Raw genomic sequence first — 15,124 nt, 5'->3', positions numbered from 1 at the left:
ACAGAATAACAGGGCAGCATACACTTTCAATAAGCAGAAGCATAGCTGACCTGTGCTGAATTTGGAGGTCTTGGAGTTATCTTCCATAGCAAAATACTTCCAGGAATAACATACACACTCTCAGAATCTGGCAATGGCATCTCATCTGGTTCCTCAGTATTGCCCACCTAAAGGCAGCACACAAAGAAAAAAGGAGTTCTTTGGAGTCATAAACCGTTTACATCCATTCATTCCAACACTGGAACTTACATAAAATTATTTCCTTAACCCAAAGTAAATAATTTCAGCAACAAAGAAACTTTTCTAGGTGCTTGTCAAGAAGGATAACAGCATTAACATGTATGTACTCCCAATTCCCTCCCAATGGAAGACTACCAACAGTTTCTTGCATCAAAATCTTTGTAGATATAATCTGGATGTTCAAGCATTAAGAAATGGTAATTCTTCCACCACAGAGATATCCCATTTCCTCAAACACAAGCACTTCCATGCCTAATATTCGAAGAATAGAAGTCACATTGCTCATCCTTCCACATCAAACAAACACCAGCACATATTGCAAATGCTGTCTTCAGTTTGTGCACAACAAAGCCCTAAGCTACTGCTCTTTGCTCAGCGGAACCTTCCTTTCCATTGACCACTATGCTATCGAAATGGCAAACTGCAAATGTTAAATGAATATCCTAGATCAGGTGCTTCTTCTGGGAAGGGTATCCCTATGAAGGCTCACACATACCGCCTGCAGCGGCTGCAACCACTGTGAAATGCTTTTCCCAGAAAAGGAAAAACTCCCCCCAGGGTTACTGGGGCAGTAGAGAGTAATTGGTGGTCACAGTGTAGGTGTGATCTGAACTAGTTCTAAACCATCACCTTTTTTACGCACAGCTTCAAAGCAGCTGGGGTCTGATGCTGCTGACATTAATTATGCCACACAAGTGTATGTTATAATACTGAACTAAAGCCACCTAGACAATGAATACAGCTCTCCCAAGAAAACTTAGTGTCACTATCACAGCTAAGAACAGCAGCATGTTTCAGAGACCACTGGAGAGTAAAGCTGAACTTAAAGGCAACTAATGCTTTAAATATTTTGGCTACATGCCAACAGCTTTAATCCTGCTGCTAATAAGCTTTGCTCTCTGATGGCTCCATCAGATAATACAGACTAACGTTTAGTGCAAAAAAAAAAATAAATCCAGTACCTAAACTGGACTCAGTTGTCCTCTGAGATGACTCACATGTTGTGCCTCCAAGAAGAGTAGGATAATAAAGGATTCTGTTCCACTGTGGAGCACTTGGGTACAGTGCTTTTAATAATGAACAGATTGCAAAGTAACCAGAACAACATGCAAACCAGGTTCAGTTCCTCAGCTACTACAAAGATAAACAGGGCTTTTAGTTGACTACACCTGAACTGTGCTGGCAACCTGCCATTCTGTCCTTTAAAGGACACTGATCCATCTTTCAGAAATTGGGAATCTGAAGCAGAATCGATCGGAAAGATATCCTCATATCAAAACAAAGACACTTCAATACCAGACTGTCAAACTCCAAGCCAACTTTTACAGAAAGGCTACAATACACACTGCAATTTGTGCGTTGCTGGATACATAATCTTAAAAGTGTCCTAAGAATTACAGAGACGAGGCAAAAAGTGGATTTTCACGTTCTCTTGCCACAATGATCCCTATTTTATGCTCAGTGCTACCCTACCTCTGCAGCATATTGCTAGGAGGATAGTAACAGACTTGGCCAAAGCAAGACTTCTGGTGTCTGTAAATGAGACACATATGAGGGGAGTTGCTGTTGCCCTACATTATGTTTTTCCATGTATTTGCACTGAAAATACTGCACAAAATGCTTCATCTTGATTAAAAAAGGCTCCAGTTCATTTAGAGCAGAATCATCCTGGTCTAACCCCAGATCTACTACAATTCTTCCCATGTTGGCAAAACATCACCTTTGCACAAATAAAAGCTTGTCTAGCTCCCTGAAAAATTATTTTTCCTTACGATTTATCCCTATAAAAATCAAAGAGATTCAGGGGAAAATCTGGGGCAATTTGCAAAAGGACTCGCATTCAAGCAGGTCCCCTAAAAGGAGACAGAAGCAATTCTTCATTAGTAGCAATGCAGCACAAAGGAATAGCTGGAAAACAACTAAATAAATCTGAAAATTCTGATCAGAAGTTTGAAAGGCCATGTGCTTTCATGCCTGAATGAATCCATCACTATCCTTAAGGGACAAACCACATCCAGACATTATACATGAGACTTGGCTCACCTAGATGTTCAAAAACCATAAACCATATCAACTCCTCAAACACAAGGGGGCAGTGGGAATACATATTCAACAGACTAGATTCATTGTGTGCATTACAAAGATTTCAGTTTTCTACACCGAAATAGTTTAAGTAGAAAAAGTGTGCTTTTCTAGAATCAAAGCAACATTGCAGCTTGAGCTTTATGCAATAGGATGCTTCATTTTGAAGTGAAAAGCAAGGATCATCTTAAGCATTATTCAAAAACACAACGTGGTAGCTGAACAAAGACACAGGGTATGTTTTCCTTTCCTCCTTCTCCCTAGAGCTCACAGGGTCAGACTTGAAGACAAGCAGTAACCCCCAGGGCTTTAGCACTCTCCTGATGACAAGCACTGGAGCAATCTCAGATACAGCAACAATCTGAACCTGCACAGGAACAACTGTTTTCAGAGATCTCTCTTTTTTCTTAAGTATAAAAACTACCAACACCCAAACCAACAAAAAACTATCTGGCTTCAGTCACCAAAGGGGAACAATCCCTGTTTTAAGCTACTATGCAAGTGGCTGTTCTTTATCAAGCTGTATGTCATCACCATTACCATTCCCCTTTAACAAAAAGCATACTGCTGATCAAAAATCTGGAAGAATTAAGAATGAGGGTATTTTCCCAAGAAGAAAAAAAAAATGCAATTGTGGAGGTAAAAAAAACCCAAGCATTTCTATGGTCGTGGAAGTTAATAGAAAGCAATAGAAAAATTCCTTGTAAAAGCTGGAAAATACAATCTTCTATCAAGATGAGAAACTAGGCTCTCCTGCCTCCAGGTTTCCACATCCCTCTATTAGAATAAAACGTTACCATATATGATCAGAACTAGTCCAACTAATAGATATGCTATTTCCTCCATGTGACTTGGAGAAAGAGGCTGGTAATGAACCAGCTGGTATTTAGATCACTCCCAGTTTTGGGAAGTTTGAATACAAATCCTTGAGAGAGAAAGCATTTTATCCCTCAATGCTTGTACTCATCCAATCTGTTTTGCATCCTACTAGGAAAGGGACAAAAGGTGGAAAGAAATTTTAAATATTTTAGTAGCATTTAAGAGCATTAGCAATCTTATCATGCTTTGGAGATACTACCTTTTTGCATGATTAATACCTGTTTACCACTTTTCTTCTCTTCTGCATTTTTCTTGTCATTTTTTTTGTAAGCTTCGAACGTAGCTGGGTCAACACTGTACAAACACTCAGTCCACTTCCCATACAGCGCACAAAGTTTCTTTTTGCTGTCAAAAAAGACTAAGTTTACAAAGGAGTTTAAAAGGATTTATTTCAGCCAAAAATATCTGAAAGAAGAACTTTTGAGAGAAACTCTTAAAACTCCATTATTGGTGTTGCACAATTAATAACCTTCCTCTGGCAGGTTCATGCCCTTGACAGACTATGTCAAGGGCATTCAATTCTACAACTCCAATCAGAGACAGAGGGCAGCAATTTTGTTTCCTGTTACCTTTTGTCCTGAATGTAGCCTTCAACTTTGTGCAACTCCTTCCCAAAGAGGCCGCAGGGCTTGAAGCTTAGGACACATTTCTCACCAGTTCTAAAGTCAGAACAAGAGGACATTAATTACTTCCAAATGCTTTTCCTCTTCAAACTTGCAGCAAGTGAAAGCACTCACGCTCTTAACTTACTTATGGTTAGTTATTTCCACATTTCCATACTGCTCAATCCAAAGTTTGCCCACAATAATGTTATGCACACAGCATGTAGGATTTGTCCACGTGTAGGCTTCATTGTGTCTAAGGGAGAGGAATAAAAATTAAAATACTGTGTCTTTGTACCAGATATAACTCCTGCAACAAGCCATCATCTATAAATCGCACCAAATCTGGAAATGGAGAGGGCAGTAAGTTAGGAAAGGCAAGAAGTTTATTAACCTATTGCTACTCATTTTATCAATTCCTTAAAACAGCCACAGGCATCTGCAGGACAGACACAAGCCCCAACTACTGCTACTATTAGTGTGCAGTATATTAGGAGAAACAGTGGCAGTTCCTTTCATCTTCTCATCCCCTCCCTCCCCGCAAAGTGATCTGCCATCAAACTTTAGGATGGAGGTGTTAGACATGTCCATTCCTAAGCCATGAGACACTAATGCACACTAATCATCATGGATGTGGCCACTGTGCCTATGCAATTATTACTTATCAACTTACTCAAGAAGCTCCAAAGTCATTGTGCCTTTTGGTTCCGCTTCCACGCTCTTGCCCCAGAATTTCAGTTTAGGATAAATTGATCCATGAAACACAAAATCATTATTTAAACCTTCAGCATAGAAAGCACTGATTGGTGGATGATGGCTAACTTGCTCTGAGAGAAGTCTAAATCCAAGATCATCTCTGCAAAATAAAGAGAACCAGAAGTATGCATCTATGTACCAAGTGTAGTGAAGTTGCAGTTCTTTTCCACAGAGTGAAACAGATAGTTGGACTGAGGCACACTTGCTGTACTCAGTGCAAGAGTTAGTTAAAACCCTAGGATAACACAAAAAGACAGATCAACTAATACATAGAACATCATCATTCTAAATAACTGAGGACATAGCCTACTTTAGCAGGGGGGTTGGACTAGATGATCTTCAGAGGTCCCTTCCAACCCCTACCACTCTGATTCTGTGATATTGTAAAAAGGTAACAAGAGCTACCAAATCTGCTCAGACATCATCCCTCTTATGTACCATGCATCTTTTCATTAAGAAGGTTTCAGAAAAAAAGTCTTTTTGTAAATAAAATTTGCTTTTAAACCTGGAAAATTTTATTTGCCTGCTCTCAGTTGAAAAGTGGCTTCCCTTCACTAGCAGGTGCCTTACTGAACAACACACATTGCAAGCACCTCCAGCAGCTACTAGTAGAATGGGTGGAGTCTCACAAGCTGAAGAGCAGTCTGCAAGCCACCTGACAAGTCTAATGAAACATCAGTTATACACAATTCCACCCTCCACTCTTCAGTGCACCTTCTGTTCCTTACCTGATCAATTCATATGTCTCCCCAAGCAATGGGTTGAATGGCTTCCCTGTACGTTCCCACTGTGAGGCTACAGCAGACACAGCAAATGCAGCAACACACTACTCAAAAGAGTAAGAGTACACAGTTCATCTCCTGAATTTTAGTCTTTATCAAGTATCAACAGCAGTCATGGTATTACAGAATGATTCTCCTGAAACAGCTTAGCAAAATTCTGTTTGCAAGGCAGGGGAATAAACAGTTTTCATCAAAAGGCTAAAAAAGCAAGCCTTAGGAAAAGCCAAACATTTTCCTAGATAAGCAAAATCGGTTAATGACTAAGAGAATCCAACATGCACCAGATTACACGAGTTTCTCCTATAATGAGACTATCTATGAAGGGAAAAAATCCCAATGCATTCATCAAGAGCTAGCACAAATTATCATGCCCAAAGTACCTGCATTCGCTCAGTCGTGCTGGAAAGTGAGCTGGCTTTGTGGATGAGGTATGTGTGCTCCATATACTCTGTAAGGCGCTGTAGGAAGCTCAGTGGCTCATTGAATATAACTGGCATTGTGATCTTCGACAACTCCTGATGCACAAATGAAATTTGTGTTAAAACCCAAATGATTAGATACACCAACCTTCAGTAACCCAAGCGTAATTGGCTTATTACAAAAATAAATGATGCTCTTAGTGCTAATGCAATGTGCTTGACCTGGCTCTGCTAATGCTGAAAGGAAAAAACCCTGTAACATCCCTTATGAGCTTGATAAGCCCATCTGTGTTGATGTTAAGGCTACTTTTAAAACAAAAAGAAAACCAAGCATCAAACAAACTTCCTAACAACAAATGCATTAAGAAGGTGACATGAAACAATAGAATGAAGTATTAAGGACCATTTTAAAGACTAAGTTATTTATTACTCTTAAAATAGATATAGGCCATCTAATTACTTAAACATATTATCTTTTTTGGAGGCAGGCGGGCAGGCAGGGGGAGGAGGATGAAAAAGGACAGGGAAACACGGCAGCAAAGAAGTAAAAACAGGGAGTCTATATTCTGAAGAAAAAAGGAATTTTTGTCACAGGAATAAAAATGAAGTCCTACAGTTTTGATGCTGTTTATTCTCTTTCCCATTTTTAAAAAGCACGCCCTCTCCATAACATAGCAACGTTTTAAACTGTCTGCACCAACAAATTAAAAGCATATACTATGACCAGTGGCAATATGCGCAGTAAGCAGTATTGTTCTTATCCATAACAGCAGCATCTGGCACTAACAGCTTTGGTAGACACTGCGGTACCATCCACTCCAAGTTTCTCCCTGCCCCTCCCGAAGTGCAACTTCTGCGCAGCAATTTCTGCAAAGCAGAATTAAGACCTTTATGGATTTTTTTCCCTGCACACACCTTATGCAAGACAGGCTTTCAATCTGCTCTCTGTATTTTAAGGTTGTTATATTTTTCCACTAAAACCACTGTGAAAAGCCTCAGATGGTTCACAACTCATAAGACCTGGTACTGCTGATACAGGCATTCCCCAGTATTTTCACATCTCTTTGCTTGGTGCTGTTTCTAACTACAGCAAGGGGAGGAGGAGAAAACAGCAGCAACTAAACACACACATTCCCTTCTGTGGGCTACTGTTACAGGCTGGCAGAGGTTTCTCAGAAGTAAGTACTTTCAGCCTACTGCAGGATCTAACAGACAGAATTCACCCTTAGCTGGAAGCAGATTATGTGCCACCCAGCTAAACTCTGCTCTGGCCACCATCTGGGCCAGTAACACCATGGAGGGAAAGACTAAGATACTAAGGGGAAGGGAGAAGAGCAAAATTGAAGTGGTTGGTTTTTTGGTTTTCTTTTGTTTTTGCACAAAGTAAAAAATTTTTGCTATCACAAAGTACTTTAGGGGTTAAAATTAAGAGAAAATGCTTTTACTGCAGAAACATTGCTCTGACCAAGTTTCACCTTCTTTAGTTGTGAAAGCACATAAAGCATCAAAAGCAAATTTAAAAAAATTCCCCCTCCTCACCAAGTTTTCATTTAGGCCTCAAATGAAACAATCACCTCACATCTTTTATCATAGCTTTCTGGTTACCTACCATTCCAATGCATTTTCTTAAGATACTCCAGATACTGAAGTCATTCCTAGAAAACATCGGAGATGGCAAGCTTGTTCTGCAGAAAGGAACAGGGAAGAAGGCAGAAGTAAGAAAAGTTTTCCATTACTAACCATGACTCAGAAGCCCAGATAATCTTTGAAAGTAACAGTTTTCCAATTTAAAATTAAAAATTAAGGGGGAACAATAGTGCTACTTTGAAGCACTTAAACTGTTTTACCAGGACAGAAACCTGAATTCCTCAAAAAAACAGAACCAGAACCATTCCCTTCATTTTACATAAGAGTAACATAAGAGAATTTTTACATCAGTTAAAACAGTTTACACTGTTTTCATGATGGCACCATTAAGATACTTAGTTGTGACTTAGAGAGAAAGTAAGTTCTCCCCAAGTAAGTCCACAGGTATGTTTCACTACATCTGAACAGATTTGAGAGTTAAATAGTGGGTTTGGGGTTTTTTTTGCTAGTCACCTGTACGCTGACAATGAAGAGCCATGAGATTTATTGTCTATATTCAAATCAGTCCTCAGGAACAACAGAAAAAGCAGCATTGTTAAAGAACAGAAAACATGGCAGCCTCTTCTACAGGGGGCCAACGTATCCTGAAGCAAGTCTTAAACATACTTTCAAGAGCAACATTTATGCTGTGTAATACAGCCTGTACTTCTCAGCTGTACAAGAAATCAGGCACAGATTTTGTTCAGTTTTCTTAATGCTACTGACCAGCTCAACTATTTACCTATAGAAAGGGATAAGCATAGGTCAAAGCCCTTTGTTCACAACACCACTAAAATTAGTGTTTGGATCATGAAGCTATTACCAATGAGGAAAATTCTCAACAGGTAGAAGTACTTACAGCTCAAACTGCATGAACTATATGAGTTTCAAAGTTTAGTTGACTGTCTAAATGATGGTGTTGCCCTCCTAACCAAGGAGGTCTTATCTCCCCTCAAAGTAGCTAAAGCATTATCTTTTTTAGAGAGTGTGAACAGGCTGTAGTGCCTCCTCCACCCCACTTTTCTGATAAACAGAAGCACTGCCAAAAGAAAAAAAAAATCTATTCAGACTAAGTTGTTACTTTCAGTAGCCCTACTTGCTGTGTTACTTCCCATACTTATCCGCCACTGAAACACTTTTACCAGGACTAATACCTCAGTTTGCAGAAAGAAAACCAAAAAATGGTCCTTAAAATACAAGTCTCATCCAATCAAAAACTTAGTCATACACCTGAACTCCTCATGGTATGAAACTATGTTTTGTTAGCAAGTAGCTAACAGCTCAACACTGACTTGTTTTACTCAGCTCCCATGCAGGGGATGAGTGGGTAGGAGAATTTATTTTAATTGACCAACGTGATATCACTCACTCTGTATTCTGATTTTCCACCGATAGAAAAGTATTCTGTGAAACAGATAGCCTTGAATAATATCAAGTATAAAATACTTCTGTGGATGCTTTGATACAAATGTCCAGGAGAGGACAGTGTCCACCAAGTATTCAGTCTTATCTTCAATCGTAGTGTTTACTTATTTTGTCTGTGTTTTTCTTTAATGAAGGCAGTTAGCAGAGCAGCTATGTGTTTAAGTAAGCCCTTCTGCACGTAAAACACACTCACATGCCTCTAGTTTGCTAAAGGATACACAGGGATTGCTTTCCTTATATATTAAAACTTACACATTTTCATTAAAGTTAACCTGTCCCTCCATTCAATTTATTTAATTACTTGAAACTTGGCATTCAGTTTCAGCCATTCATCCATATTTCTTGCCTATATCAGCCAAACCTGATATGGGAGTCAGTTCTTTTCTCCATATAACATACAAGGACCGAAGAAACAAAGGAGTTTGAAGCCACCAAGAAAGATCCCAGGGACAAGTAAGGACATGTGGAAAAGTGACAGGCAGCCAAGACTTGAGGCCTACTAACCCTGACACACTCCCTGTAATTAAGGGAAAGGTTTGTAAAAGCAAAAATTTCCTTCCAGATGTCAATTTTAGAAACAACTCAGGAAGTTAATTTTAGTTTTAAGTGACAAAAACATCTGCTGGAATGTCCGTGCAGTAGAACAGATAAGATGCATTTAAGATCATTTACTTAAAAACACTTGTTGGAAGCATTATCTAGAGTAGATCAGCTACTACAGGAACTGTGTGGGGAAAAAGATATATAGTGTGAAAAAAGTATGTTTAGCTTCATGTAAACCTGATCAAATAACCTCCTGGCTCCCAAAAAGCCAAACACAAACACATTTTTATTCTGAAAGGCCCCCAGTGGGTGGACCAAAGGGAAAGCCGACTACGAAACCTCAGCAATAAGAGAGAAACAGCAGTGATAAATGCATGTTAAATATTGGCAACTATTACAAAACATTTTTGTGCAAGGGTTTGGGAGGGTGGTGTCCTTTTTTAAAAACATTTGGCTCAGATTAAATCTGGAAGAATTCAAATAATTTCTTTTTAAGAGGGAAGTTGTTAATGTACTATTCTATCTCTCAAATCCTCTCCCAAGAAGTTTCCAAAAATTAAGTCCACTCTCAAATCAACCTAAACTACAAGAAGTCACATCACCCACGTTCTTTCAAACACTGTATGAACAATCAGTAGGATCAAACTGCATTAAAAAAACAGAACAAGATAGCAGATTGTAAGTGGCACCAGCTTCACCTACCTATATATGAACATCTCAACACTGGCTTCCCCTATCTATTTATGTACATCCTAACACTTATAATTTCTTGGAACTAACAGATTTATTCCGACATCTCCAAAACCAAAACACACCCCCCATCAAAAGCTGACCTCCACCTCCTTGTGCAAACCCCTCACCACTCAAATAATTGAGATCCAGATTAGAACTCAGGTTTTCTAGATGAAGGTAGGAAGTAGTCTTATACTGACTGCTAAACAGCGTTGAGTACTCTCATGTGCAACCCAAATGCAGTTGCAGACCCTCTATTCATCTGAGGAACTACAGGAAGGTATCATGATTTTAAGCAAAAGAAATTAATGTGGTCTATTCTTTAAGTGACTTGTTCCTATGTGGTTCAAACAAAAGAAAGTTAAACAAAAAAGTTACAGCAAACCTGAAGGTGTTAAGGATGGAATTAAGTGCTGTGAAAACATTCTGACCCCTCACTTTGCACAGCATCAAGAAGTTAAGATCTCTGCTCCAAAAAGGACACAGGTTGCATCACAGATGATGTGTATTTGACCACATGTTCTCTAACAAGCCTCAGAATGGAGAGAGGCACAAACTGGACCCAGCAGGTCCAGGCAGGTAACAGTTCTCAAGTCAGAACTGCAATCAGACACAGCAAAGAGATTCCATGCCAGCCCAAATATCGCTGCCACCAGGAGGCTCAGAAATGAGACTAGAAACACCACACAACTCCCATCCCCTGAGAAGGTTCTCTTGGAAGTAAAATTTAAATTGGCTGAGCTCTGGGGAGAAACAGTTTGCATCAATATATTTGTGGGCAAATCCCAATGTGTCACCAAGATGCCAGGTAAAAAAACGTAACATTACAGCTCAACCTAGAATGTGCTCTATAGCCATTTAGTCACATAAAATATGACCATACATTCTTATCTATATGCAAAACAGATGTTTCCACTTTTCTTCAGCAGTAAATTACTAGCCAATTTATGCACTCATTTTACTCCAACATCCTATACTCCCTTTACTACTAAAAGGCAACTCAGAAACCACTTAGGCAGAGGTACTTACTACTTTTCATTTCCCCTTACAAAACCAGTAGATCTTAATTGCTCCTCCAGACACCTGCTCCATATCCTTCTGACAACATAGTGCACTGTTATAGAAACTTGTCAAGTTATTTCTTTTTTATAGTAAAAAGATCAATTCTTGTTAAAACTCTTCAAGACAATGCATGTCAACATGCATCATCATTTTCATGTTGATCATGAACTGCCTCCTTTCTCCTCATTGTTTCCAAGGCAATGAATGCAATTCAGATATCCACCCACCTTTACCTAGCACTTCCCCTCCCCAGCCTGAACTTCCTGCTCTAGTTCAGAAAGGCACTTAGCCAAGGCCATAAATACCTTGCTAACAGCACAAGAGCAGAGAGCAACGTGCTTAGTCAGCTGCTTTATGTTACCTTCCCAAACCACCCCGTTGCTCCACCCAAGCCCTCATTTACCTCGGTCTTTGCCTAGTATGGGAGGGATATACATGCAGAGGTTGAACCTTGAAACATCAGGTCTCTGACATTACCACATACTTCAACAGTGACTGCAATTTAACTATTTAAGATACCAAGTAATTAAAGCATGTCTTACTTGCTTCTGTAAAATTAAATATCAATTTGCTGTTTTTACAGAAATTTGGTGTCCCATCATCATTCCACATGTCCAAACCACTCCCAAAGCAGCCTTTTTGAAACACGCTGAAGTCTGGCTTGATCTGTAGCACAAACATTATATTGCCCTTTCACTGAAACTCGAGAATAGTGGTGTCTATTACATCTCATTAACTCCACACCTATTGTCCTCCTTTATCAGCAAGGAAACAAACAAAAATGGATCGTTTGACAACACAAAATAAGCACATAAAACATGGATGAGACTTTTAGAATAAGACTCCCTTTGTTCACATTTGAGTGTCTGATGCCAGGCTACCAATATTTTTCATTCATTCCTGATACCAACAGAAGGATCAAATGACTGGAAATTAAAGCGGCAATAGGAGGCATAGGTCATTAAATATACATGAAGGAATTAAAATCCACATAGATTTCAATAAGATCTATTAAAAAACAGGTGTGTCCATTTTTACACAGCACATTAAATTTTATTTTTACTTATTCAGATTCAATCAACAAAAAGCAAGATGAAGGAGCACATTAGCCTTGGAAAAATATTCTTTATAAAATCATAGCACAACCAACTACATGTCAATCATCCCTTACAAAGTTTTAAAAGTTTTCACAGTTCGCTTTTCAGAGATTCCTGTTGTCTTTTACTCATCATTAATGCATACTATAATACCTTAAGAACAGACAACATCCTACCTGTGTTTTTTGATTCCGTTAGACAGCGACTCCCCACTGCCACAAACCTTTTCTTCAGACATACTTGAAGTTATTGTATCTTTTGAATCCATGCTGTCCTCTAATGAGTAGGCTGTAGTGGTTTCAAATCCACTTAATGATTTTTCAGATTCCGAATCTGCAAAAGAGCAGGTGCATGTTAATGAATCTACTGCCTGTGCTAGACTTCAGTCACTAACAGATCTTCCCTCTTTGTACCAAACTGAAACCTAAGTAGGCTACTGTGTCCTGATGACAGTATCCATTTGGTACGTAACTAGCACTGCCACAGATCGCTGCAGCTCTCTATCTAGATATAAAGAGATAAGCAAGAAGACAGCACATTAAAAATCCTCTATCAGAGACAAAATCTGACTTTTTTGTTAAACTGAAGCTACTACAACTTGCCTAGGACAAATGCCAGTGTCACACAGATGTCAGTAGTACCTTAGCTAACTAAGTTATCTCAACATTCACGTACTGACTCCTCCTTCTATGTAAGATTTCAGTTTGATCTAAATTCTTAGACAGTGCTGTTCAGAAACCTTCACATCCCAACTTACTGAACAAGTATCAAAGAACAGAATGAGGTATAATACACAGTGGATTACATTAGCCACGTAAGTCCCAGCAAAGCCTAAATGATAAGCTCACCAATCAAGATAAACTTCGTACTCTGGAAGGTAGTTTAATAGTACAATCCACATCACTACTAAAACGAAAACCAACATCAATGACACCACCTTATTTCCAACCAGTGTTTTGGTCAGGTAGTACTTGACCAGCTCTGGAGAAGAGACTGTCTCGCTCCAAATCAGAAAAGTAAGTTTCCTGGCAAAAGGCTGTACTTATGTTTCATGTTTTTCTTTCAAACCTGACAAGACTGTCAAAGGATTATGATCAAGGCGATAGCTCAAGACAAGTAAAGCAGCACCAATTTCTATCCCATTTGGGGAACCCTTTAGCAGAAACCAGGTACAACACTGAACGGTAAACAGCTTAATGCAAGCCTCACTGTTTCTGAAAAAAGCAAACCCAAACCATTCCTGCTATGCACTTCTTTCAGCATATGCTACTGCTCTTGGCTGCAAATACCCAGAGAAATAATGGTAAGATTAGTCATTCTCTCACACACCAATTCTAATTCAAAACTAGTAATCAAAACCTGCTAAAGCAGCAGTCCATTCAAAAAATGTATCAGTCACAGCTGTCCATTGCCAGGTGCCGTCTTGTTTTCTCTAAAAAAATGATGCCAGCAGCTTCTCCAGAACATGTTAATTATATGTTGCTTTGGTGAAGGGGACAGTGACAAGAGGACTTTCTGCTACATCCAGATCATGGAAGTGTCAAGGGCAGGACAAAATCCTAATGAATGGATGGGCTGTGCCACAACATCTCCATCCTCTCTAAAGGGAGTGAGACCTAGAAGCATAAATTGCTTTCATTAAAAACATCCATCCCTATCCTCATCAAGACAGTACTGAAATTAAGACAGTTGCTAGGGAATGAAAAGAACTGCCAGCTGGTGCTGAAGATATGTTAAAAAAAGGGGACTGGCACTCCAGAGAATCTTCGCACAAGTTTCCCCAAATTTGTCGCTCTAGTTCTGTGCCAAATTATGATATAACATATGAAAGTATTAGTTTGGTGTGTACTGTATATAACAAGTAGGATAAGGAAAATAATTTTTACTGGTGGACAAGTTTGTTACATAAAACACAGATTTTTCCAGAGATTGTAAGCCCAGTTAGTCAGGAAAACATTGTTGCATATCCAAGTATCACAGAGGAAGAGACAATCTAGCAGCGTAACATAACTTAGGCCTCAGCATCCTGACCACATGACAAGCTAGAAATCCCTTCAAGGGAAGTTATTTCCACCTCTTCATTGAAAGAGCTGCTCAACTCTGGCAACAGTTATGATGTCAGGAAAAGCACGAAGCAAACCCTGTAACATAAAGCAAAGAGTCAGCCTCCTGTAAGGCTCCTTTCTTTTTCCGTACCACCTGGGACTATCTTGTTTTCAGACAAGAGTCCAGGACATACAATTCCCTCAATATGAGTTTCCGCAACAGCCCTAGGACTCCAGAGGCAGAAAGGGAAGAATAGGTAACCGTCACCAGAACCACTGACCATTCTCTGGTGTGCATCTCAGTATAACAAGGATTTTTAAACACTGCATGTGATCAGTTCTCCTAATGCTAGTCTTACAGTGCTGAGACACAATTATGCTGGACTGAGCTCAGCACCTGCAAACCTCTTCAGAGCTGTAGACACTGACCAGCCAGCCTTCTCCAGGGCATAAGCCTTACTTAATACAAGAGCACGCTATACAGCACAGCAGAAGAATAAAACCAGACACTGTTGTAAGAAATTGCTCTCTAGAGACATCTCTCCCATCTTCCTGAGAAATGGCTCTCATTGAGAAAGTATGGCTACAACAGCTCCTGCCAAAGATATCAATCTCCAATCCCTAAACCTCAGCTGCCTCCTTTGACCCAACGAGCTTGACAAGCCTTGAGAGATTGTTTAGGTGTCAGAGTGAACAAGCCTAGTATTGTACTGTGGGCACAGATCAACAGGCAGCTCAAACTGAGCTTTTCCCTGTGTACTTGCAGCTAACTCTTTTCTGAATTAAGATTTGCATACTCCCCCGTCACTGCAAAAAAAGATAGATATTCACAAG

At 39.5% G+C, this 15,124-nt stretch overlaps 1 protein-coding gene across 8 annotated transcripts in view; it reads right to left on the bottom strand.

Annotated features, from left to right (window-relative positions):
• The window catches only part of OSBPL1A (oxysterol binding protein like 1A), a 77,631-nt gene that overhangs the window by 8,318 nt on the left and 54,189 nt on the right, over positions 1 to 15,124 (bottom strand). For all 8 annotated transcript variants that reach the window (XM_075744232.1, XM_075744229.1, XM_075744231.1 and 5 more), the window contains 9 exons: positions 12,422 to 12,578; positions 7,370 to 7,445; positions 5,722 to 5,856; positions 5,288 to 5,385; positions 4,477 to 4,659; positions 3,952 to 4,059; positions 3,771 to 3,860; positions 3,420 to 3,546; positions 51 to 167 (listed from right to left, as the gene is read on the bottom strand). In XM_075744232.1, the coding sequence (XP_075600347.1) occupies positions 51 to 167; positions 3,420 to 3,546; positions 3,771 to 3,860; positions 3,952 to 4,059; positions 4,477 to 4,659; positions 5,288 to 5,385; positions 5,722 to 5,856; positions 7,370 to 7,445; positions 12,422 to 12,578 (1,091 nt within the window). The remainder of the gene's footprint in view (positions 1 to 50; positions 168 to 3,419; positions 3,547 to 3,770; positions 3,861 to 3,951; positions 4,060 to 4,476; positions 4,660 to 5,287; positions 5,386 to 5,721; positions 5,857 to 7,369; positions 7,446 to 12,421; positions 12,579 to 15,124) is intronic.

This window comes from Balearica regulorum, chromosome 2, assembly GCF_011004875.1.
Source record: "Balearica regulorum gibbericeps isolate bBalReg1 chromosome 2, bBalReg1.pri, whole genome shotgun sequence".
In the NCBI taxonomy this organism is placed as follows: Eukaryota; Metazoa; Chordata; class Aves; order Gruiformes; family Gruidae; genus Balearica; species Balearica regulorum.
Note: the sequence above shows the minus strand (reverse complement) of the source record. Positions and strands in the feature narration are given on the sequence as shown.